At 39.7% G+C, this 24,548-nt stretch overlaps 1 protein-coding gene across 3 annotated transcripts in view; it reads right to left on the minus strand.

Annotated features, from left to right (window-relative positions):
- The window catches only part of CDK8 (cyclin dependent kinase 8), a gene marked incomplete at its 5' end in the record, with an annotated part of 192,839 nt that overhangs the window by 80,771 nt on the left and 87,520 nt on the right, over positions 1 to 24,548 (minus strand). The window contains 7 exons of one of the 3 annotated variants that reach the window (XM_082675934.1): positions 8,534 to 9,770; positions 12,063 to 12,218; positions 12,345 to 12,423; positions 13,039 to 13,136; positions 15,723 to 15,795; positions 16,603 to 16,672; positions 19,097 to 19,240. In XM_082675934.1, coding sequence (XP_082532060.1) covers positions 9,645 to 9,770; positions 12,063 to 12,218; positions 12,345 to 12,423; positions 13,039 to 13,136; positions 15,723 to 15,795; positions 16,603 to 16,672; positions 19,097 to 19,240 — 746 coding nt within the window. In that variant the 3' untranslated portion in view covers positions 8,534 to 9,644. Of the gene's footprint in view, positions 1 to 8,533; positions 9,771 to 12,062; positions 12,222 to 12,344; positions 12,424 to 13,038; positions 13,137 to 15,722; positions 15,796 to 16,602; positions 16,673 to 19,096; positions 19,241 to 24,548 lie in introns of those variants that run through there. The other 2 variants (XM_082675933.1, XM_082675935.1) reach the window with 2 other exon arrangements.

The following is a 24,548-nucleotide window of genomic DNA, read 5'->3' on the forward strand; positions in this document are numbered from 1 at the left end:
AACAGAGACAAAAAAATTGAACAGGTTTAGTATTTAGTAATTATTCTTGGGGCTGTGACACTCGATTACAATTGTTTATACTGTTAACAATGCTTAGCCACAAAGTAAGTGTTTTACACGTGGTGATCACTAAGTGAAAACAAACAGAAAAAAGACAAGCACAGAAAGGCAAGCCATTTCCTTGTGGCCTGCGTAAAATTTCCAGAGAGAGCAACATATACTGAAAGTCAAAAAGGGCCGCGCTTCATACAACTTTGATGATATAAAATGATGTTTTAGGAAACTCAAAAAGAGATAATAGCAAGGACAAAATTACTAAAGCCAAAGACGCATATAAGTGATTGAATAAAATTATTTCATGTTAAGTGAGAGCAGGAAAAAGCAATATTCTAAAATCATGTTAGTTTATCTAATGTGTAATTTTACATACTTATAACTGAAAGCAGATATTTAAGCATTCCATCTCCATCTCTTAAAGGATATCTATATCAATGTCTAAATCGCTATCATCCATCTGTATATCATCTATCTATCCATCTAAGCTTTTCCTTTTTTAATCTTCTCATTGGGAAACTAGAGGATCCCATTATATACCAGACTGCCTTATGTTTGGTCATGTATGACACAGAGTACACAGATTTTAGGAAAATGTACGGACTGTCTTATCAAGCTCAAACTCACTTATATCATGATGCTAATAAAACTTGTGACTCTGCCTAATGTTTGACCCACCTAACAAACTGTTTCCGGGTGTGACCCCTGCTTCCAGCCAAGATGGAGTAATGGGACCAGGTGTACCCTCCCCCCTTAAACAATTCAAAAATTGGACAAAATATATTTCAAAACTGGTTTTCAGACATCAGACAATGGACAGCACAAGTACTGTTTCCCCAAGAAACAAAGTGAGTCTTACTGTTGCATGAGCTTACTGCTTGAAAGCAGTTCCCAGTACAGGAAAGAAGAATCTGAATAAAGTCCAGTGTGCTTGGTGTTTTGAGCAGATGGAAGTTGCACTGCACGGAAGCTAAGGTGGCTGGAATTTAAGGGCAATGTTTTGGAGAGCGAGAGCTGCACAGAGGGCGAGCTTTGGAGATCTGCAAAAGGGTCCCCTCAAGTCAAAGTGATGCATGAGAGGCCTCTACCAGAGGCTGAGAACCACTTCCTGGAGTTCACACAGGGCTGAGAATAGGCTGTGTCCTACCAGTCAGAGTGGTAGCTGGGGCTTCTGGCAGAATTCTCAGAAGGACATTTCTTTAGCAGCGGGGACTAATTAGCCCTAGACTTAAAGGCAGTTCTAGACTTGATATATAAGCTTAGAAACAAGTATCAAAAGGATCCAGTTCATTTAACAGCGTGCCAAAACAAAATTCAACACTGAGCAAATATAACGAGGTCTAGCAACCAACAAAGCAAAACTCAAACTATCCAGCATCCAATTAAAAAAATTACTAGGTTGAGAAATTAAGAAGATGATCCCTTAACAATGCATCAATGAGAATAAAATACCTAGGGATAAAGTTAACCAAGAAGTGAAAGATCTGTACACTGAAAACTATATGATTTGATGAAGGATAGTGAGACACAAATAAATGGAAAGACACTTTGATCATTTTTGGGAAAGAATTAATATTGTTAAAATGTCCATACTACCTAAGTAATCTACAGATTCAATGCAATCCCTATCAAAATACCAAAGGCATTTTTCACAGAAACAGAAAAAATAATCCTAAAATTTGTATGGAACTGTGGAAGACCCAATTGCCAAAGCAATCTTGAGATAGAAGAGCAAAGCTAAAGATATCACACATCCTGATTTCAAAATATATTACAAAGCTATAGCAATCACAACGATATGGTACAGGCATGAAAAAAAGACATATAGATCAATGGAACAGAATAGAGAACCCAGAAATAAACCTGTGCATATACGGTCAACTTATTTACCACATGGGAGCCAAGAATATAGAATAAATGGGGAAAGGACAGTCTCCTCAATAAATGGTGTCAGGAAAACTGGACAGCCACAAGCATAAGAATGAAACTGGACCCCAATCTTATACCATGCATAAAAATCAACTCAAAATGGATTAAAGACTTAAATTTAAGACCTGAAATCATAAAACTCCTAGAAGAAAACAGAGAGGGTAAGTTCCCTGACATTGGTCGTGGCAATGATTTTTTGGATTTGACACTAACCAAAAGAAAAGGTAACAAAAGTAAAATAAAAGTGGGAAGTATCAGGTTGGCCAAAAAGTTCATTTGGGTTTCTCCATACGATTTTGGCCAACCCAGTACACCACGCTAAGAAGCTTCTGCACAGCGAAGAAAGCCATTAATAAAATGAAAAAGCAACCTACAGAATAGGAGAAAATATTTGCAAATCGTATCTCTGGAAAGGGTTTTATATTCAAAATATTTAAAGAACTCACACAACTCAATAGCAAAAAGCCAAAGAATCCAACTTTAAAATGGAGAGAAGACCTGAGACATTTTTCTAAAGATGGCATACAAATGGCCAACAGGTATATTAAACGGTGCTCAACATCACTGCTCATCAGGAACATGCAAATCAGAGCCACAGTGAGATATCACCTCACACCTGTTAGAACAGCTATTATCAAAAAGACAAGAGATAACAAGTGTTGGTGAGGGTGTGGAGAAAGGGAGCCCCTGTGCACCTGCTGGTGGGAGTGTAGTGGGTTGGCCAAAAAGTTTGTTTGGGTTTTTCTGTTACATTATCTTATGGAAAAACCTGAACTTTCTGGCCAGCCCAGTAATTGGTACGGCCACTATGGAAAACAGTATGGAGGTTCCTCAAAAAATTAAAAATACAACTACTGTTGTATTCCCACTTCTGGGTATCTATTTAAAAGAAATGAAATCAGTATCTCAAAGAGATAGTTGCATCCTCGTGTTTATTGCAGCATTGTTCACAATAGCCAAGGTATGGAAACAACCAAAGTGTCCATCAATGAATGAATGGATAAAGAAGATGAGTGTGTGTATATATGTAAAAATACACATACACACACATCTTCTTTGTATACACACACACACACACACACACATATTTTTCCCATACTGTTCAAGGGCCCCAACTTCTTCATAATCCAATCCAATGACCCACCTGTAGCTCATCCCAAACCACCACAGGGAAAATCTTAGTAAATTGATACTACTGCGAAGCATAGCCTAGCACGACCTACTTGACCAACAATGGCTTCCTCACCGCTGACATCTTTTGAACACACTTTTTTAGCCTGGATTCCATGCTACCCCAGTGCAGAAGCCAAGACAAAGCATTGTGCGCAGTTGATTTACGTGTGAATGTGATCTCAGGGAGCAGTAGTGTCAGGTGAGGGAGAGAACAAGGAAGGAAAACCAATTCAAGGATGCATTATTCGGTTGGCTGCCACCGTGGGTGACTGGGGCTCAGTTCTGTCAAGACCTTCTAAAGTGCCTTACGAAATGCCTCTCCAAACTGTTCTGCTTTGGGAGATCAAAGGAGGAAGCATCTATATATTGATTCTTTTTTTTTTTTAATTTTTTTAACTCTTTATTTTATTTTTCAATTTAATTTTATAAATTAATTAATTTATTTTTGGCTGCGTTGGGTCTTCGTTGCTGCACGCGGGCTTTCTCTAGCTGCGGCAAGCGGGGGCTACTCTTCGTTGCGGTGCACGGGCTTCTCATTGCGGTGGCTTCTCTTGTTGGGGAGCACAGGCTCTAGGCACGTAGGCTTCAGTAGTTGTGGCACGTGGGCTCAGTAGTTGTGCCTCACGGGCTCTAGAGCACAGGCTCAGTAGTTATGGCGCACGGCCTTAGTTGCTCCGTGGCATGTGGGATCTTCCCGGACCAGGGCTCGAACCCGTGTCCACTGCATTGGCAGGCGGATTCTTAACCACTGCGCCACCAGGGAAGTCCGCCATTGATTCTTTTAATCCATTGGTCAAGGGTAACACCCTGGGCATCAGTTGCCCCTCGTATCCTGAGTTCAGAGTGGGTCCTACGAGCATTCTGCACGGATGAGGCATCAGAGAAGCTCCACTGCCACGGGCCCCGGCAAAGCACCTGCCCGAACATGGCTGCAGCCCATGTGGACACAGTCACTGTAATAGCAGCTGGAGGAAGAAGGGGCCCGGAGGAGTCTGACGTGCACAGGAGTCCTGCGTAACTTGGCACAGTGAAAGCCTCTGACGACATCAGAGAAAAATTTTAGTTGTCTGTTTTTGCCTATGTAGAGCATATTTTCCGCCAGTGCAGAAATTCAACTGGAAAAGCAATTACCGCATATTAATCAAGCAGATTTTAGGGCCTACTGAACCCAGAGGCAGGTTTTAAAATCCCTTATATTGTTGAGTATGCTTTCAACAGACATTATCAGTAACTAGTAAAATACAAATTCTTTTTGTACTTTGTAATTTAAATGGGAAAGCACACCAAGAAATGACCTCATCTGAAAATAAAACAGCCCTCGCTGGCAGCCCACAAGCTTATTTATTTCATCTCTGGCTCCTGCTGCCCAGGACATGTTCTGTGCTCTGGACAGATGCACACTTCACCCTGTATGACATTCCTAGGCTTATTCCTTTCTCTGAGTCCTGGAAGCTGAGGTAAAGCAAATCTGACTTGGTCACATAGCTGAATAAGTTTGAGCAGGGCACGGTCTCTCAGAACTTCATTATTCTCATTTGCAGAATGGGGGAAAATACTACCTAACTCACAAAGCTTTCGTGAGGAGTAATTCTGTGTGTAAAAGGCTTCACGTAGTGCCTGTCACGTGGTAGGCATTCGCTGTAACTTTAGGGTCCAGGCGACATAATAAAGCTAATTATGCAACTTTGAAGCGTGATGCATAGTTTGCTCTACGCAATGCCTTCTGGCGTTTCTGTGACAGTGAAAACATCATTGTTACGATTACAATTCTTATTATTGACAGGGGCTTGGAAAAGGCGAATGACTTGACCAAGGCTGACATTAAGTAAGCGGCAGGGCCAAGACCTAGGTCTTCTGACCCCAAGCCCCGTGTTCTTCAGATGCTCCACACCAATCCTCCCCACCCCAAACCCTTCCCACAGTGCCGCTTCCTCTCAAGACGGGAGAGTCATGGTTCCAGCCCTTTGCTTAGTGCTTGATCCCGTCATGGCGTCCACTATTGTGTTTCCTGTGTGTATCCTGACTCCTCAATTAACTGTAAATGTAGTTCCTTGAGTGTTTGAGGACGGCGATTGAGGTTTGTTTCAGTTCTGTTTGGCTACAAGTCCTAACGGACTATCAAACACTTACCAAATGCTCAGTAAATATCTAGTGAATTCAACTCTCTTGCTCGCTCAAAGAACATTCAGGTTATGAGCAAATTCATACATGAGATGAAGATTGTATTAATTGTTTAGTAACACTTTAGAAAAGCAGGAGCCCCAAACCCTTGCAGAATTAAAACAAAAAAATCTTAATGAAGACTACTGAATTCAGGGGGACCTTTGAATATTCCAGCCTTGGGATTATCAATGCGCTAGCTCTCCGTTTCGCTCATTGAAACACTCTAAGCTGATTCGTGAGAGGCTAGGAAACGTCTGGTCATGAAATGACTCCAAGTTTAACTTACCTGCTAGAACTAGGTCATACTATAAGTCTTAAGAAAAAAGTCGGATTTCCATTTGGAGAAAACACTAATAATAGCTAACACTTATGCACGCTTAAAAGCTAGGCATGTGCTAAAGCTTTACAAATACTAAATTTTAAATCAAGTTTAATGCGCAATTTACATACAAATCACCAATTTAAAGTGTACAGTTTGATGAGTTTTGAAAAACGCATATATGCGCACGTGTAACCACCACTACAATCAAGATTCTACCAAACTTTCATTTTTATTGCTGAATAATTTATTTCACTGCATGGATATCTCACAATTTATCTATTCATCTGTTAATAGACATCCATTTGCGGGCTATAATATAAAGGTATTTTGAACATGCATGTACAGACTATTGTGTGGACATGCTTTCCTTTCCACTGGGTAAATACCCTAGAGTGTGATTGCAGGGTCATATGGTAAGTATACGTTTAACTTTATAAGGAACCATCAAATTGTTTCCCAAAATGGCTGTTTTTTATATTCCCACCAATAATGTATGAGCATTCCAGTTGCCAACACTGGATTTTGTAGGCTTTTTTTTTCCTATTTGTTTTTTATTAAGGCTGAGTTTAAAGCCACTAAGACTCACCTACACAGTTCTGAGGATTTCTGCATTCACTTGCGCAGCAAAAATCAAGATACAGAACGGCTGCATCACTCAGAGAAATTCCCACACGTCCTTTTGCAGTCAATCCCTATCTCACTCTTGCACCCCGGCAGCCACTGCTCTGTTTTCCGACCTCATGGTTTTGCCTTTTCCAGAATGTCATATAGGTGGAATCATGAGTATCAAATCAACACACTGTACACTTTAAACTTACATAGTGTCGTATGTCAATAATATTTCCATTTTAAAAACAAAACCAAAAACCTGCCTTTGTGGAGTTTACCTTCTGGGGCGGGGCGAGGAAAAACAAGAGGCAAGTGTACGTTAGTGATGGTCAGTGCCATGTAGAAAATAAAGCCGGGCCAAGGGGGCAGGATGCTGGCTGGTGTGGGGAGACGAGGACAGACTGCAGTCTTATACACAGTGCAAGGCAGGAGCCTCTAATAAGATAAGATCTGAGCAGACCTGAAAGAGGTGAGGGAGGAAGCTGAGAAGCTGGGGAGAGACAGATGCGGATGGAATAGGAAGTGCAGAAGTCTCGAGACCACAAGCGCATGGCAGGTTCCAGGAACAGCGAGGACAGCGCTGGAGCTGAAGCAAGCAGGTGACGGGGTGGGAAAGACACGGCAGGACACGCAGAGCCTTGTTGGGCACAGTAAGGGGTCTGGCTGCCACGGATGGGGGTGAGAGGGGGAACGGCAGGAGGACCGCCCAGGCTGCTGTGACGAAGAAGACAGGTGCGGGGAAGGGGGAGGAGACAGCAGCTGGGAGCCACTGAAGGAAGAGCCGGGTGTGGGGTGGAGGGGGTCGTGGGCGTGCGCGTGTATGGAGCCAAGGTCTCCCTGTGGCTCGGACAACTGGGAAGGCGGGTAAGTCTGTAGGACGGCAGGCTGGACGGTCGAGGCAGGAGGCAAGTTTGGGTACATTCAGTCTAGAGAGAATCTGAGTCATGGGTCAGATGTGCCAGACAGGTCTGGGCTGGGAATCTGGGACTCGGCAGCCAGGGAGCAAGTGTGAAGAGGAGAGGCCTGGGATGGAACAGGGAAGGGAAAGAAAGCAGTCAGGTGTGGATGAGAGGTGCTTCGTGGAGAAGCAGAGCCAGGGAGCAGGCTAGAGAACCACAGCAGGTGTGGGTGTCTGTCGTCTGTCACAGACGCAGTTAAATATATGAGTCTGCAGCTCAGGGAGGAAAGAGGCTGGACTTGTGAATTTGATGGTCACCAGCAAGACTGGGCAGGGCTGCTCAGCGAATGGGGGTTGATAAAGGAATAAAGAAATCTGAGGACCGTGCCCGAGACGTTTCCAACACTTCAAGTGGAACTTGTTATTGTGGGTTTTGCTTTTTGAAATTCACGCAGGAGAAGATGGCTGTCAACAGAGCAGCCCTCTCTCCGAGCCACTTAACTGCTACTGTTTGCTCAAGCTTTAGACCAGCCTGGGAGCGTTCCTCGTGCGTGTCCCTCAACTACTGCATCAGAACCAACTGGGGACCCTGTTGAAATCGAGGATTCCATGTTCCACCCCAACCCTACCAAAACAACCTCGGGGGCCAGACCCCGAGAAGACAGAAAACTCCAGATGATTCTCATACACACTAAGTTTAAAAGCACTTCATTAAAGGCAGGGAGAAAAAAGCAGAAGACAATCAGAGCGGAAGGGAAATACAGGTAAGACTGACGGCGGTGACACAGCGGGGGAACTCTGTAGCCAGATCTGGGCATCGTGTGCAGAACTGGGGTGGGAAGACTCAACACGGAAACACGGGTTCAGCTCCTAAAGACCACCGTTACCGTTAGGGTCAGGCCACTCACTATCGGAATTCCTCAGTTCTTAACATGTTTTAGAATAGCTTTATATGAATGAGTTGAATTTTTAAGAAAAGGAGTATGGTAGTTTCTTAATCTTCTGTATTTTGTGTCGAAGGAGGAAGTAAAAATAATTGTTTGGGATAAAAGAGTCAAAGTAGGCTCAGCATATCACAGAATTTGGCATTATTCTAGAAATGGAAGGCTCATTATGATTTCTTTCTACTAGAAAGGTGTCTATTTCACATCTTGTATTATAGCACTAAGTGTAACAAAGAAACGAATCCGTATCTAAACCATAAGTCATTAGTTCATTATGGAGGCAGAAGATCTAGATATTATTAATGAAAACAACTGAAGAGATTTATTTGGAGGCCACCTGTTAAGGCACGTTTTAAAATAAAACACCTTTGTGTATATAAAAATACAATTGACTCCATATTTTGATTTATGAAAAATAAATTTATTACATAACACCTTGTTTTTAACAATGTTCAATTTCTTTAAATTCAGAATACTTGTGTCATTCATGTAAAATAGTTTGATACAGTACATTGTATGTTATAGGTTTTCTTTTTTCCTCAAAAATTCTAAGGCTCTCCTACTCCTTCTCCTTTGCTGAAGTAAGGGCACCCTAAACAACGTGCGAACAAGTTTTTAAAAAGAAAATGAACTGAACAAAATTTTAGTAGCACTACACCAACCAGCTTTCAAATCAGGACAAAGTATCTGAATTGGATGCCGCACCTTTTTAAGGAAGTTATCATTCATGCTTTTTTTCATCTTTAAAGCATGCTCACAAGTCAGCAACACCAACAGGAAAAATGAAACACCGTCTATGACAATCAGTTTAGTTTGTTTGCTGAACCAAACAGGTTTATATCAATGACAACATATTTAATTACTATCAATAGCAGCTTTAATACCAGTCAAGTCATAGATTAAAAGTAAAAACAAACTCATAAGTTGGAAATCAATCTTTGGGAGTTTTGAAACCTTCCTGGAAAAACTATGTGGCTTCTTGTACTTTCAAAAAATTCCAAGCAGTATTCTTGGTCAAAAAACACTGATTAATGTAGAAAACGAATCAACCCACTGTTAAGACACTAAAATGAACGGTGAACCGAAATAATCTCGTTTTGAGTCTTGGTTACTTTGTTAACATATACTGTATGTTTCAAGTACCAGTTAAACTTTTGTGTGTGTGTGTACTATTGGTCAGACAATGTTGTTACACTGGAAGAATTCACCACATACAACGACAAATGCTCGCCCCTAGCACGTTTCACAGCTTCAACTGCTACAGACTGTCACTGAAAAAAATGCATTGGTCAGTCTGAACCATGTCAAGTAAACTATGGAAGTAGCAAACCCACAACACAAACTGTGCTAGCACTTTCTTCTCAAGTCTAACTCCAAAAAGGTACAACTTGGAAGCCACTACCCCAATCTGTGAAAAGTGGTGGAACTCGGCTACCGGACACTTGACTACGTGGCTGCACAGTACATTCTCATGGCCCATTCCAGGTTCCCGCCGAGAGCCGCAGGCAGCCCTGCAGCACAGCGACAGTGCATGGACAGTATCCGATGCAGCTCAGTACCGGTGTGTCTGATGAGAGTACTGTGGAGGCTGCTGGGAGGTAGTTGAGTATCCCATGCTGCTCTGTGGCTGTGATGTGCTTGGTCCAGGGTTGGGATAGGCAGCATGTGGATTGGAACGCTGGAAAAGGAGAGGGAGGGCAGATGTGACTCAGGTGTTCTATGCGCTGGCTGTATCCTGAGCCAGCAAGGCTTATGTGTGGTTGAAATGTCTTCTATTTTACGGCAGTAAGAATTTTAAAAGTCTTGTGCTATGTATTGGCTTTAGAATTAAAATGACAAAACCCCCAAATCTTTTAATATCAGCTTTTCTTTATGAAGGTCAGAAGTATTTCTGGTAAAATAACACTAAGCTGAGTCTTACTACTGTGCTGTGCAGTTCAGTTTTTTTCTGTAACAGGAACTCCCTTTTATGCTGTTTTGTATCTACCTGATAAATGATAACTAACTTGCCTGGGATGCTTACTCTTGAACTCAATGATGTGTACATTAAGAAATTCAAAGCTAATCTACATGCTTGTTTCTTCAATAGAAAACTCTCAGCACACACGCATGACTAAAGAACAAAAATGAATATGACAAAAAAGGGTACCGCAGAATCATTTCTTCAGCATTAGATATTTTTACGCCCTTTACATTAATGAATCTTACTTTCTGCTACAAGTGATATACAAAAGTAAAGTTACAATTATTAAAATGTAAGAAGAGTGGTATTCTCAATTCTACAAACAGTGCAAGGGGCAGCGTTCAGAGTCCTCTAGTTTTGATCTCTCCTATTGCTATTCCCACGCCTGCACCTCTCTCTCATACTGTTAGTTCCCCAAGACAAACACTACGAAAGATTAACCGTGATTTAATACCTTCTTCTTTCAAAGCATGTTTAATAAATCATGTAATTTGAAATTCTGCCAGCCCTAGCGAAAATAACATTTTAAAAAGAGTGGACATGTGAAATTGTAGTCAGAAATGCTATTTTTGAAACCACCCACAAAAACCACCACAATAATAACGTCAACAAACAGAAGCACGGCAGCATGCTCCACCCTGCTCCATTTTCACGCTCAGGACGCACCACCTGGGCGTGCAAACAATCCTCGTGCCGAGGATTGCGTTCTTTCCCTCCAGGTGGGGAGGAAAAGGTAGTGGAGCAAACATCAACCCACAAGACGCCTGTCTGTGAGCTTACAGGAGGACAATTACTACTCGGGCAGACGATGATTCCCAGGGTTTGGTGGGCCGGACCTCCCGTTAACCACAGCAAAGAGTTCATATCTAGTTCTTGAGGTGGAGCCGCAGGCTCTGGGAGCCGTATTAGTTTACTAAGACCTCTTTCTCTCTTTTAGTAGGGAAATAACTCTAACTGGTCAAGTTTTCAGTATGCTTCCACACTGAAATCCAGATCAGTTGAGAATAGGATTAGAACCAGCAGGGAGGTGGTACACGATGTTCAAAATGGGTCTGTCGGCAAAGGACCTGACCATGTCACTTGAGAGGATCCACAAGTGGCATCGGAGCCACCCCCAGCAGATCTGAGTCTGCGTCCTGAGTCTGCCTCCAGCTCGTGGGGTGAACACGGGAAAGGGGTTTAACCTCTAGAGCCTCAGTTTTCTGAAACGACAATAATGCTGACCTCACAGAGTTGTAACGCTTGGAGGAAATGATGTCTGTTTCACACTTAGTAGAAGAGCTGGCACATGGTAAGTACTCAGCAAGCTCTTCCCATGATTACAGTCACCACCAGCACCACCACCAGCACTCAGGAAGTGTGTCCTGTGCACTGTGAACGCTACTAAGAATTCTAATGATGACGACGATAATAAGAACGAATAGGTGAGTGGTGTCATCTACTAAATGCCTGTCAGTCGGGCCGGCCACTGTCCTTAGCTCACGTCCGCTCATGGAATCCTGACCACAGCCTCACGCTGACCATCATCCACATCCATCCGACAAATGAGGAAACTGAGAACATCTGAACCACCTACTCAAGGTTGCCCAGAAGTCAGTGGCGGGGCTGGGATTTGGAAGCCTGAGTCCTTAATCACCGTGGTTTCAGAAACGACAGGCATCACTTCCTGAGCGCCCACTGTACGCTGGGTGCTGAAGTTCACCACAGCTGTTCCCACGGCAACGGCAGGTTAGGCTTCGCCCGTCTCATGTTACAGATGAGAAGCTAAAGCCTTGTCCAAGGTCACAGAGTTAATGAATGGCGTAATTTACATCTGATCATGTCAAGTCTGGCTAAGCCCCCTCTACTGTACCACCAAGTGCTTTCAATGCCAATAACTCTTCATGTCAACGTGTTTCCCAGGCATGTAAAGGTCGGTATTTTCTTAACGACGTCGCATTTTCCAGTGGTCACAAGCCCACATGCAATACTGACAAGGCAGGTCAATGCGAAACAGACGGGAAGTACCTGATAGTCTGAGGTCATGATCAGTCCACCTGAGGTAGTGGTAGGAGGGACGACTCTCACTTTCTTCAGCGGGGGCCCCTGGGTGTGACTGCTGTCTTGATTCCCTGGGTGGCCGGTCCCATTCGTGTGGTTATTGCCCTGCTGCTGCTGCTGGTTCTTCTCAAGTGGTTAAACACAAAAATAAAGCTCAGCTCAGGAGGAGAACAGAACATGTCCAAGCCAGGAAACGGCAGAGTGGCACCGAATCAGACAAGAAGCGGCCAAGCGCACTTTAATACTTACTTTGTCTCCTTTGTCATCAGGCTCCTCTTCTGTTAAAAATTCTCGCTTGGGGTAAGGGATTTGACAACCGGCAAAAACGCTGATCATAAGAAAAAAGAAAAGTGATTTCGGGTATACTAATCAATATTTCAAATGCTGCATTTAAGTGGTTTTTGTTTTCATCTTTTAAGATGGACTCTCTGCCTGCTTATTTGTGATACAAGCACCTTTCATGCCTCTGTGACACAATGAATCTCTTCTTCTAAGCAGTGACATCACAGCAGGTCAGGGGAGGGCTTTTCATTGTATAAAAGTAATCAATAATCATCTGATAGGACTCAGCTTTCTTCTTTGATCCCAGGCTCCTTTTTCATCACCACAACCAAAAGATAGATTCCAGCTGGAATGTCACTATTTTACTCTCCAAACTGCACTTAAAATGAGAGTATGGAAACACAAATATATTTGGGCATGGAGTCTGCAACTGGAACACAATACTGTAACTGCAAGCAGTGAGCCAGCTCAGGGAGTCTGAAGGAGTGACAGCTGTAAAACCCCTGACGACACTTCAGTCATCAGAGCTCATTTTTCACTTCTCATAAGGATTTCCTTGGGTCCCCATGTAAGAGCAATGGCAACTTGGAGCTGACAACTAAAATAAAGCATGCAGCAAAAAAGTCTATCATGCTAGTGAGTTAATAAATCGATCACTTACTCTGATGTAGGAAGTGGGTCTTCTAGGAAATAGGGGTCCTGCATAGCCTGCTCTGAGGTAATTCGCTTTATTGGGTCCATGGTGAGCAGCTTCTGAAGCTGAAACCACAAATCATAAACACATCACTGCATTACTTCTCTTTATTTTATACTCTTTGGCACATTTTTGGGAGGCATATGTTTTTTGATGAATAACACCAGAATTTGGAGGGTATTTATTCCCCCAAACTAACAAAAAAAAAAACTCCCAATTGTTCCACTTAATGTAATAATTCACATTTTAGTCATTCTAAGACTCATTATCTCACTTGGTTCTCCTACAAGAAGTAACTAAACTTATGTCTTCTTACTCTAAACCAATGACCTTTTCCCTAAATTGCTATATCCAATTTAAAATGGGACTAAAATTCTTGTATTTTCTGTTAAGGGGAAAACTTATTATAACACAAATAATACACCAGCCACATGTGGCTATTTAGATTTAAATCTAAATGAATTATAACCAAATTAAACCAGATTAAAAATTAATTAATTAATAACCAATTAAGAAATCAGTTTCTCAGTCATGCCAGCAAGCACACGTGGCTGGAGCTGCCCTACCAGACAGCACGGGCGTCTGAGTCCTCCTGACAGTGCCGCGCTGGTCTGAATAAATGTGGTGGCTGGCACAGAGCTCGTAAAGTGCAGAGGTGTAGCTATGAATTTATTAGTTGAGAGATTCTGAACAAGTTACTTAACTACTTTGTAACCCCATTTCTCAAATGGAGATTAAAAACAGTACCTTTTATCATAAGTTCATTTTCAGAATTAAACGAGTTAATATGTGGAAAGCAATTATAGCAGTGCTGGGCACAAAGAAAGCACTATATAAGTGTTAGCCATTATTATTACTATTATTACATAAAGCAATGTCACACTAACGTGAAAACTCAGTATCTTTTGGCTGAAATATAATTTACTGAAGGCTCTATGAACTAGAGTATTTGATGTAAATATGTGATTTAAGAGATGATCTAAACAGTAGTCTCTTAGCTTAGATCTCTGATCTAATGCAGTGTTTTCCAAGCTTTAGAGTACACCAGAGTCATCCCTGGAGCACTTCCTAACAACTCCCAGATATCTCTGGTGCTGCTAACCTATGACCATACTCTGAAAACCAAGCAACTAGCAGACATGTGGAGACAGTGGGAGATGACACAATCAGAGAACAAACGGACAGAAAATATTTTTAAATGCAGATGAAATGCTGGGATGCTGAGACTTTAATTTTAATGAGCTGATATTTCAGTGGAAGCACAATTTATTTTGAGATTGAAAGGAAAAGCATGCATTTGCTACTTAAAATACTCTACAGTTTTAATGGAATTGTATTAGAGCTTTCAGATGGAACCACCCAAGATAGGTCACCCTAGTAAAAACAAGCAAGTAAGCTGTAAAGGAAGCCTATCTCTCTACACTTTTTGGTGGTGGTGGTAGCGAGAGTCTCCTCAGACTAGACTGAGTAGCAGTCAATTGGGGGGACGTAAGATAATTCCCCTAAATTGTGACTTTTGTTCTACCACTATTATCATTATTTTGTTAGAATAAATAAGGCCGTAACTTTGAAGGATCTAACTTACCTTCCAATTTGGGTACTATTTTAAGTACATTATAAGAAGCCATGATTTGGATAATAATACACTGTGTGGTAATATGGTCAGTTAAGCACTGCTTTTTAAATTGCTGATTAGATATGAAATGTATGATACACAACATGATAAAAAATTACTGAAGAAGATGCAGAAGCAGAAGAGGAGAAGAAGAAGAAAAAGCAGAAATACAAGAAATATTTGCCAAGGGGCCTGGTACTGTAATAAAGGAAAGCTTAATCCTTTCAAAGTAAAAAAATTCCCATTTAATGAACTCATTTAAAAATACTGGGAATAAAGGATTAAAAGAATTTAAAGCCAAGCAAAATATAACCCGCTTCCCCAAATTCCCCCTTTATATTACTTTTTTTGAAAACTGAAAAACATTTTTAATTGTTATGATGTAAAAATGGAAAGTTTACTGTAAACAAGTTTAAATTGACAATAGTTGAATATAATGTCACAAATTACCTTGATAGTGCAGATTCATTTAGATTCTAGGTCAAATCATTTTTCCATTATATACTATCTATATACTACATTTCTCATATTCTTCCAGAAAAAGCACATAAAGGTCCCTGAAGGACCTTTAACAGCCAAGTCTATAAGAGGTAAACTTATAAAGAGGTAATCTGTAAAGCTTATTTCTGAACAGTGGGATTGTTTTCATCTTGATTCTTCTTTGAAATTTTAAAATAACTGATGAAAACCAATAAATGGAATTTTAAAAATGACTTGACAGACTTGGTACACTGACTCTCTTTAGAAAATCTAATGTAACCAAACATTAAGTCTGTGAATTAATGTTTAGAAAAATTAGTATTAATTTTTCTAATTAATTAGAAATTCGAATTAATTTTTCTAATTAATGGGTTTAGAAAAACAAGTATTTGATATCTTCACTATATGCACCAACGAGATCTCTGCATTAGTATTACTATTAAAGAACTCTAAGAGTGCTGAGTAACCACAGAAATTGACTCAAAAAAGCCTCAGTTGGGCTTACCGGGGGAAAAAAATGCCTTAGTACTGTTTAGTACTTTTCTCTAATGCTTACCAAGTGGAATGCTTTACTATCTGGTTTAACTTTATGTTTTTCCATATACTTGATAAGGCTGCAGTTGGTATACCTGAAAGAGAAATACTATGAAATAGCTATATTAGATATGAGGTTAATTTTACATTGGCTGAAGTTTTTCCAAACAGAATTATTTTAATGATAACCAACACAGAACATATACTGAAAATGGTATTCAATCAATTTTATATTCCATTCAGTATTCACACCAGTCACTTCTGAATGGATACTGTGGATTAAATGCAAGATAATTTCATGAATAATGTACACACTGTTTGGCTTTGTTCACATGAATGCTATCTCAACAATTATCTTAAATAACATATGGGTCAAGAGTTTAACTCAGCCTTATTAGTAAGTTTAAAATAAATACAAATTTAAAAAAATTTGTCACAGGTCTATAAAATCCCTCTCCCAATCCCCTTGATCTTACATTGAGAATAAACGAAATATTCCTTCTTCTCCATTAAAACGTACTTAAATTTACAACCAACCTGGGTGGGTAGGCAGGTGGCTATCAGCAAGGTTTGTTTATTTCAGTCTCTTACTGCTTCAGCTATCATACTTTCCATGGATGCACAGCTTCCAGAAAGTAATAAATATGGAAAGAAATGAACTGACTTTTTTTCTCATATCCAAATCAGCTAATATAAGATATTCACCTTCTTTCTATCACCATTCAAACATCTTAAGAAATGAAGACTATCATAATGCAAAAGTATTTATTAGACTAAATAAGTAAAATTATTTAATAGAATGATCTTGTGTTGAGTATTCTACCATGTTGAGTATTCAATCTTATACTAAGAATTCTAGAAAAGCAAAAATCAATAAAAGGTCTATTTTCTTTCCCACTTACGTATTTCTTCTGAAATCTTTCATTAATGTTGAATGTTCAGGCATCTTTTTTATATCTTCCCAATCTTTATCTGTGAAATACATTGATATAATTTTATATTGTCTAGGTTCCTATTCTCAAGAATTTTAATAAAGGTTACTTCACTTTTCATTACCTGTCCTATACTTTTAACTTCCATGAAAGCACAGACTTCAAATAAATGGTCAGCTATAGTAAACATCTTAAACATGTAAATGCAATTCCCCATACCCTGTACTGAGTTCAATCTATCTCTTTTTAACTTTACTTTTTGAATGCCTACTTTCTACATGTTTTACTATAAGTTACCTCAATTTCTGTAACAACAGAGGAACAAGTTATAAACAAATATTTCTGTTATTTAATAGTTCTATTTCTATTTGTAAAACCACTTTTGTTCCACCAAATTTCTTGGTTAAATCAGCACCCAATCTCCTCAACAAAAAGTGTACTATCTTCCCCCTCAGTAGCTTTAAGCTGTACCTCTTTTCCTATGGCCCTCCTCACTTTCCCCTCATTAAATACACTGGTTTATGTGGTCATCAAGGTAAGCAGTAGCAGCTCTTTGAGATGGAACAGAATAGGATGCAACTAGCATATTAACAAGTCAGCTGGTGCCTTGGCTAGTTTCCAGCTACTGGATACATTAGGTGGGAAATGCCTAGATCAGTCTTGCTGGCATTAGAGCTACTCAGACACCACACGCTTTTTTAGAAGCCTGCTGTCACCCTCAGGGCACTTCACTGCGAGCCCACAGGTGCCCGCACTCTACCAGGTAGCTTCACAGCACTTCAGCTTTTAAATGACCTTCAGAGGTTTGCTTTTCTTTCAACTGACTTATAAAAATATTTGCTACCTAACCTCCAGAAATCACATATTGTAAACTAAACACATACTTTAAATTCCTAAATGGCATTTTCTCCTTAACTACTTCCTTGTTCAATTTCTCAAGCTAGAAATCCTGAGATAATCTTTTATTCTTTCCTCAATTACATGCTTCCTGTCAAAAATTATATCTTTATTCTTTCTTCTCCAACCAAATCACTTTATACCTGGAGTACCGCTACAGGTAAGCAGCTGGTTTCCTGACTTGAGTTACCTTTCTTAAATTGATTTTTACATACCCCTGCCATACTAATCTAAGATTGAACATAAGCCATGTCACTAGTTCTCAAGGACTTATCACAGAGTCTCATTCTTTAGCACAAGTCTAAATTTTGCTGCCTGCCTTTTAGGTTCCTTATAAGCTAAGCCTACCCTAACTGTGGAACCACATACTAAGAACTATTTTAGAACCATCACCAATGGAGGCTGCCCCCCAACTCCACCCCGGTAAGCCATGCTCTTTCCCCTGGGGCCTCTGAAATGATGGGTACATTCAGAGGTGGGAAGAAAAGGCCATTCTCCCCATTACTCAAACTACTCCCATTCTCTCAACATTCTCCTTAGAGCAGTTCAATGTCAACTCCAAGAGGGCAAGAGTCATGTCTGTTATATGAACAATATTTCATATTTAACACAGTGCCTGAAACATGGCAGGTGCTCAATAAATATTTAGTGAATAAATGAAATTCCCATCACAACAAAGCAATCTTTGTAGAAATGTCAGTCAATTTTGGAGAAAGGTAGTTATTCTGCATTTACTGATAATTAACACTTACAAGGGATGTGGAATTATAACTCCCAGATATTTCTGTATTAGTTTTGAGTTACTGACCTAAGAAAAATTCATAATAAGAAATAACGTCTAATAAGTACTTGACTAGCCAGAACTATGTAGGGGTTTTAAACAAATTTTCTTTATTCTGGACCTCTGGGCAGAGTTTCTGGTGGGTGATGAACGGCTGTCTTGTGGCACAAGGGACTGGGATGCAGCTAGAGATCTAAAGCCTGTGACGGGACACCCAACAACTCCCTCCCTGCTGCAATCAGTGCAGGCATGGCCACTGTGCAATGTGAGCCCTTCACTCCCATCCTGACTGTTCTAACTTCAAAGAATGTTCTTACTGACAAGAGTTATATAGCAAAAAACGCTATTATTCAATACAATGTACTGCACAGTGCCCTAAATAGAAATACTGTTCAAAATTTGTAATCAAATACCAAGTAATGACATTATTATATATATTGCCAGACAAAAATATATACTACTGAATTTTATTTCATCTCCAATGGTGAGAACTAAAGGCACCTTTTAAATACAGATATTGCAATCATTTTAAATACGAAACAAAACAAAACCCAAAACCAAACAAAAATACACCCTGCAAATTCAAGAAACCCCTAAATATTTTATGCTAATATGTGAACTCTACAAATTTTGCTATTTCTATGGGTCTTTGATTAATGCAAGTCATCAACACAGAGAATTGAGTAAGAGTAGCTTTCATCAGCTAAAAATATACACCTTTCCAATGAAGATATCTAAGTTCAAACAACAGTGATTTAAAAACAAAAACAAAAACATAATGTGTACCTGCAGGAAATCCCATTACATTGAATATTCTGTCCAGCTGGTCATGGTGATAAGGATTACTAGTTTTGATGTCCTCTTGTCGACAGTGAAATATTGGTTCTGACGTTAGTAGTTCTGCAAATATACACCCTATAGCCCAAATATCTTTAAAACAAAAAGAAAGAAAAAAAAGGAAAAGAAAAGAAAAAAAAGGAAAGGAAAAAAGAAAGGAGGAAAATAAAGTGGTTCTTTCCAAAAGAAAATGCATTTTTATGTTGGCAGGGAGTGTTTTTTAGTTCTTTTTCTCCCCTAATAAGCCAATTAATTCCTAGCAATTATAAATATCAAGGAATATTGTCTGTACATACATATTCCCACCCCACCCACCCCAGTGTTTCATTCCCTGTTAAACCTCCATCCCACCCAGTGGTCTCAGTCCAAGTTTAATCGAATTTATTACCTAAAAATTTTGGTGAGTGTAAGTGCTTCAAACATTACCTTATCTGTGAAATACATACAAAGCTGCAGATGGAACATGGGAACCATAAACAAATAAAGCGAAACGAAAAAATAAACAAACAGAAAACCCAAACAGCCTGTGAAATTGTGCATACTTGCCAAAAACAATCAGCACCATTTTTTGAGGTCAAAAATATTTTTTATTCCTATCTAGTTTATGTACTTATTAATTTGTGAAGCTTAACAATTATCCTGCCATGTTAGCACTAGTTAGCAAGGTACTGTTCCAACAAGAAAAAGACAATGCCTAGCCTCAAATATTCTAATGAAACAGTATTTATACTGGAAGAGCTTCTTGTTCAAGTGTTTCTCCATGCTATAGCAGAGTCAGACTTTGCAAGTTTAAGTGTTTTATAAAGACAAGAGAATATGGGGCAAAATACTACCTTTAAATAGGCACAGAGGTGACAAATTCATAAGAATTAATTAAAAGCCAGGCAAATGGATTCCTCTTTATACAACAAATTTCCTTCACTCACTTTAAGACACAGGCTAACTTTCATTCACATTAAATTCTTACTAAGAGAACTATTGGCAGTGGAAAGATATACATGCCAACCTGGAATCTGAAGCTGCAAGCCTCCATTTCTACTCAACAAATCCCTAAATCGACCATGGTAACTTCCCTACACTCAGCACAATGCTGTGCACACAGCAGCCACTCAGTAAGTGGTTTCTCACTGACCTAACCAATACTGTGGTAAACACAACTACAGAAGGACAAAGTAACATCACTATTTTATTAAGGCCGATTAGTCAGGTATGTTAATAATGGTCACTTAAATAGAAAGTGGGAAAAATGTTAATTTATAAATAACTGAAAATTCCTAAAATCTACAACTGGAATATAGATATTTAATTTAATGTAAAATTATCACACTTACATTTCAAAGTAACAAGTTAAACATCTATTTACTTTAAGATGACAAATGAGACTACAGCAAGTGATTTTAAAAATGACACTGTCTGCCCATCAGTTTTCTCCCCCATCAGAGAACCAAGTCTGGCCAACACTACCATATGGAAAAGTCTCATCAAGAAATAAAAGCCAAGCTATTTTCGTTTTACTACCAGAGAGTAAGCGGGAAAATTAATTATTTTATGATTATTCTTTATACATGGTTATCCCATAGGAAGCTGACCTTTGATCATCTCAATCCAAGGGAAGATAGGCAAGCTGAGTGGGGTCACCAAGAGGGCCGGGGGGGGGTCAGTCTGCATCTGTAAAACGCTACTCATAGCACCCAAGAGACACTGTAACAACTCAGCTTCGTTATGAAAACTCGAACAAAAAAATAAAACATGTAAAGGAAGATGAGAGGTAAGTAAATAGTTTAGCTATCCTATGTTGCTTTAAAAAAAAAGTCAGGAAAGTAGGATTTCCATAATTACTTTACTGAACCTTGCTTAACTTTACCCTGAATAACCTCTCTCTTCCTATCTTTTCTATTATCTTTCACCTTCTATCAATTTCACCATCCTTCCCTTCTTCAAATCCAGACATTAATCACGAATTTGAGTTAGCTGATCAGGCTATTACTTCGGATAAATTTCTAAATCTTTGTAAACAAGTCTCTCCTATCTTGCCTATTTTTTCAGATTGTGCCAAGGGAAAGTCCCTTCCTGCTCACCTACCTGTCAAACTCCTTCTAGAAAGACTTTCCAAATTAAAAACATACAAATCCCATCTATTTCTCAAAGTATGTGATGTTCATGTGTAGCTACTGAGCTAACCAGGCAAAGTGGACCGCAACTGGGGGCTACACAGAACCAAACAGGGGGAGGAAAGATGTGTTAAATTTGTTTTCATCAACAAGTGTACTAACAGTTAGCCTCCATCTCAATGAAAGAGTAAATTCACATCCTCCCGGTTTCACTGAAGTTCAGACTTTAGTAAAACTTTTAAGACTGCCCTAGTTGACTGTTAATTAAAGATTGATACCCCTCTTTCAGCCTTCTCCACAAGGTCAATCAAACAAAACCCCCAACAGTCAAAACTGAATTAAACTTTGTCCCCAGGAGCACAGTGTTGACTAAGCTATCATTTTCTCTCTTGGGTTCAATGACTCGGCTTGCAGTTCCATACAATGGAGTGAATGAGCGCAGCACTAAGATCTATTCGCCACGAGGGTGGGAACATGCTGGCTGATGTGCTCAGATTTCCCCTATGCTCTCTTGCTTCTTCTTCGCACCTTCAGTCTAACATAACCCACCAAACTCCACTGGCAGATTTAACCCTTCTAAATGAGACCACTAAAATGAACGTACATCCAGCAAATAATAGGTAAATTCAACCACGAAGGTTCTTCTATCTGCTGAGCCTACTACAACTACCAGACAGGGAAGTCAAAACGCTGGGCAAGTGCCTTCAGGGTGGTGGTGGGGATGTGCTGAGTGCTTTACTGCATGCTCAGGCTACCCACCTGTGGAGCTGGAGGAACGAACCGTGTGAGAGAGACTGGAAGCAAGGAAGACGTTTCATTTTCTACTCCTGGATTCTATTTTTTAAAACTTATATTAAAAATGGCTTATATATGATTTCTGTCTCTCTCTCAAACAAAAAAGCAATTTGTAAGATATCTACATTATCACTTTTTTGAGCAAACATTTTGATAGAAGAAAGCATTTTCCAGTATTGCTCTGGGCCAGGCCAGGCATATGCGGAGGGACTCGGACTGACCTTGGTCTCAAGTCATCTGCCCTCAAGTCAGTTCCCTCTGTGCTCTCGCTACCTCAGAAGGCAGTGGTTTCTATCCAACGTCACAGAACTTTCAGAGTTGAAGGGGATCTGAGAGATGATTTAGCTAAATTCTCATCTTCAAAAAATGAGGCCATAAAGGACTAAACACCTTGCCTAAACACCGTCCCCCTCCCCGAGTGGCAGAGCTAAGGCTACAAGTCAGAGCATTAGTCTTGGTTACTTCTGTTGTTCAAAGATGACAACATAGTTTATGCACACAGTCATACTGTTGTCTCAACTGGATGGAGATCCCTTAAGGGTAAACGACATAATCTGCGTTCATTTTGGTTTTAAAAAGTCTAACAGTTATCCAATAAATTTTGATGCTGATGAGAAGGAGGAAGCCCTTCTCTTTGCTAAATTATAAAGCCATTTGAACAAAGGAATCTATCTAACAGCTGGTAGTCTAGCTTTGTGACAAACAGCCCTAACCTAAAACTGCTAGACTGCAGACTGTCCTGGTGAATAACAGCTTATACAATTCTCAATGCTCACAATAAAATATAGATTTCTTAAGAAAAAAGTAATAAATGATGAGCCAGAGTCACAAACCTATGTTATAGTTTATTTTTTACTCAATTTAAATCAATTCAGTGTTGAGTTTTCTGTTAACAGCAGCTGAAATTAGGTAATTATTTCCTTATTTGTATAGCCTCTTAATATGTCTTACCAAAAGTAACACTGCTTTTAAATATTCATTTTCTAGGTGGAAAAAAAATCTATGTGTCATATTAGTTTTCATGCTTAACCATTTAGAATACCTTTGTAAAAAAGATAACCAAATAAATGTGTGCTTAGGTAGTAATATACATTCAAAAACAGGGCTAGCTTCAATAACTTTTATTTTTCCTCCTAATTGACTTTTAAAAAAATAAATATTTTATTTTGGAATAATTTTAGATTTTTAGAAAAGTTGCAATGGTATAGTACAGAAAAGTCTTATACCTGACTAACTTAATCTACCTTTATTTTTCTATACAATAAAATGTGATCTCAAAGCAGGTATAAAGATTAGTGAACATAAAAGATTTTGTGAAAAAAGACATGCTGGATTCAAGATTAATATGGGGGAATGATTACAAGTATTTTTCCTTTCCTCTTCTTGAGTATATATTGAAATGACAGCAAAGAAATAAAGGTCCAAATCCACAGTAATAGAGAGAACCAGAGGAGACCATCAGGGACAAGACCCATTCACTCACTCAGCAGAGTACTCAGTTCTCACCATGCAGGTAATGGCCTCCAGTGGTGAACAGCTGGTCAAGGCTTACCCATTTAGGGGATTTCAGACAGGAAGACGGAAGTGTGATGGGTAAGGCTGATGGTGTGACCAAGGAAGTTCTCTCTGAAGAGGGAGTATTTTGACTAAGATATGGATGAAAAGAGACTGGACATATGCAGACTTGATCTAGCAGAGATACAAATAAAAACATTTCTGCAAACAGTTCAGAGAAGGCCCCAGCCCGCAGTATTACTGCTGAGTGGGAAGCAGACTTGCCCCGCACTGCTCTGGGGAGATTCTGTGCTCGGAGAATCAGCTACAAAGTCTGTATTTTGAACACTTGATCCCTCCCCACCCACTACTGCCCTGGGGCTACCAGGTACACAAAGCTTGGGCCAAAAGTTGGAGATTCTTCCCTTAAAGAATCTGAATGTCCTCAGTGCAAAGACATGTGCATACTGGCATTTAGGATTCCCCAGTTAATGGCAGTTCTCTGCTGGATCACCCTGAAGTAAAGCCTGCCAATCTATGAGCCCTCTGATCCATGTACACTAAGTTCCCAAGCAGCTTTTTGTAACCTGATTCTCAAATGCAAAGAGACATCAAGGGTCAACAAACAGTTCAAGAACACCAGCCACATGAAAGTGAGAGAACAAGACATATCAGTAAAAAAAAGCGACTACAAAGAAAACACAGATAATTATTCCAGAAATATAGCAAATTACAAACAATTCAAAAGCATCTTTATCACTGTCCTCACAGTGTATTTAAGAAGCTTTTTTTTTTCCATAAAGCAATACAATATGTTAAAAAAATAATCAGAGAATAAGAAGGGGTTCTTAGAAATAAAAAAGACAAAGGCAGAAAAGCATGAGAAGAAAAGTGGTATAAAGGATCAATCCAAGAAATCCAACATCTGCCTATCCTCAGTTTAGGAAAGAGAAATAAAAACACAGAGGAGCCGATCAAGACTAGCTCAAGGGGATTTCCCA

Source organism: Grampus griseus (genome assembly GCF_964374135.1).
Source record: "Grampus griseus genome assembly, chromosome: 18".
Lineage (NCBI taxonomy): Eukaryota > Metazoa > Chordata > Mammalia > Artiodactyla > Delphinidae > Grampus > Grampus griseus.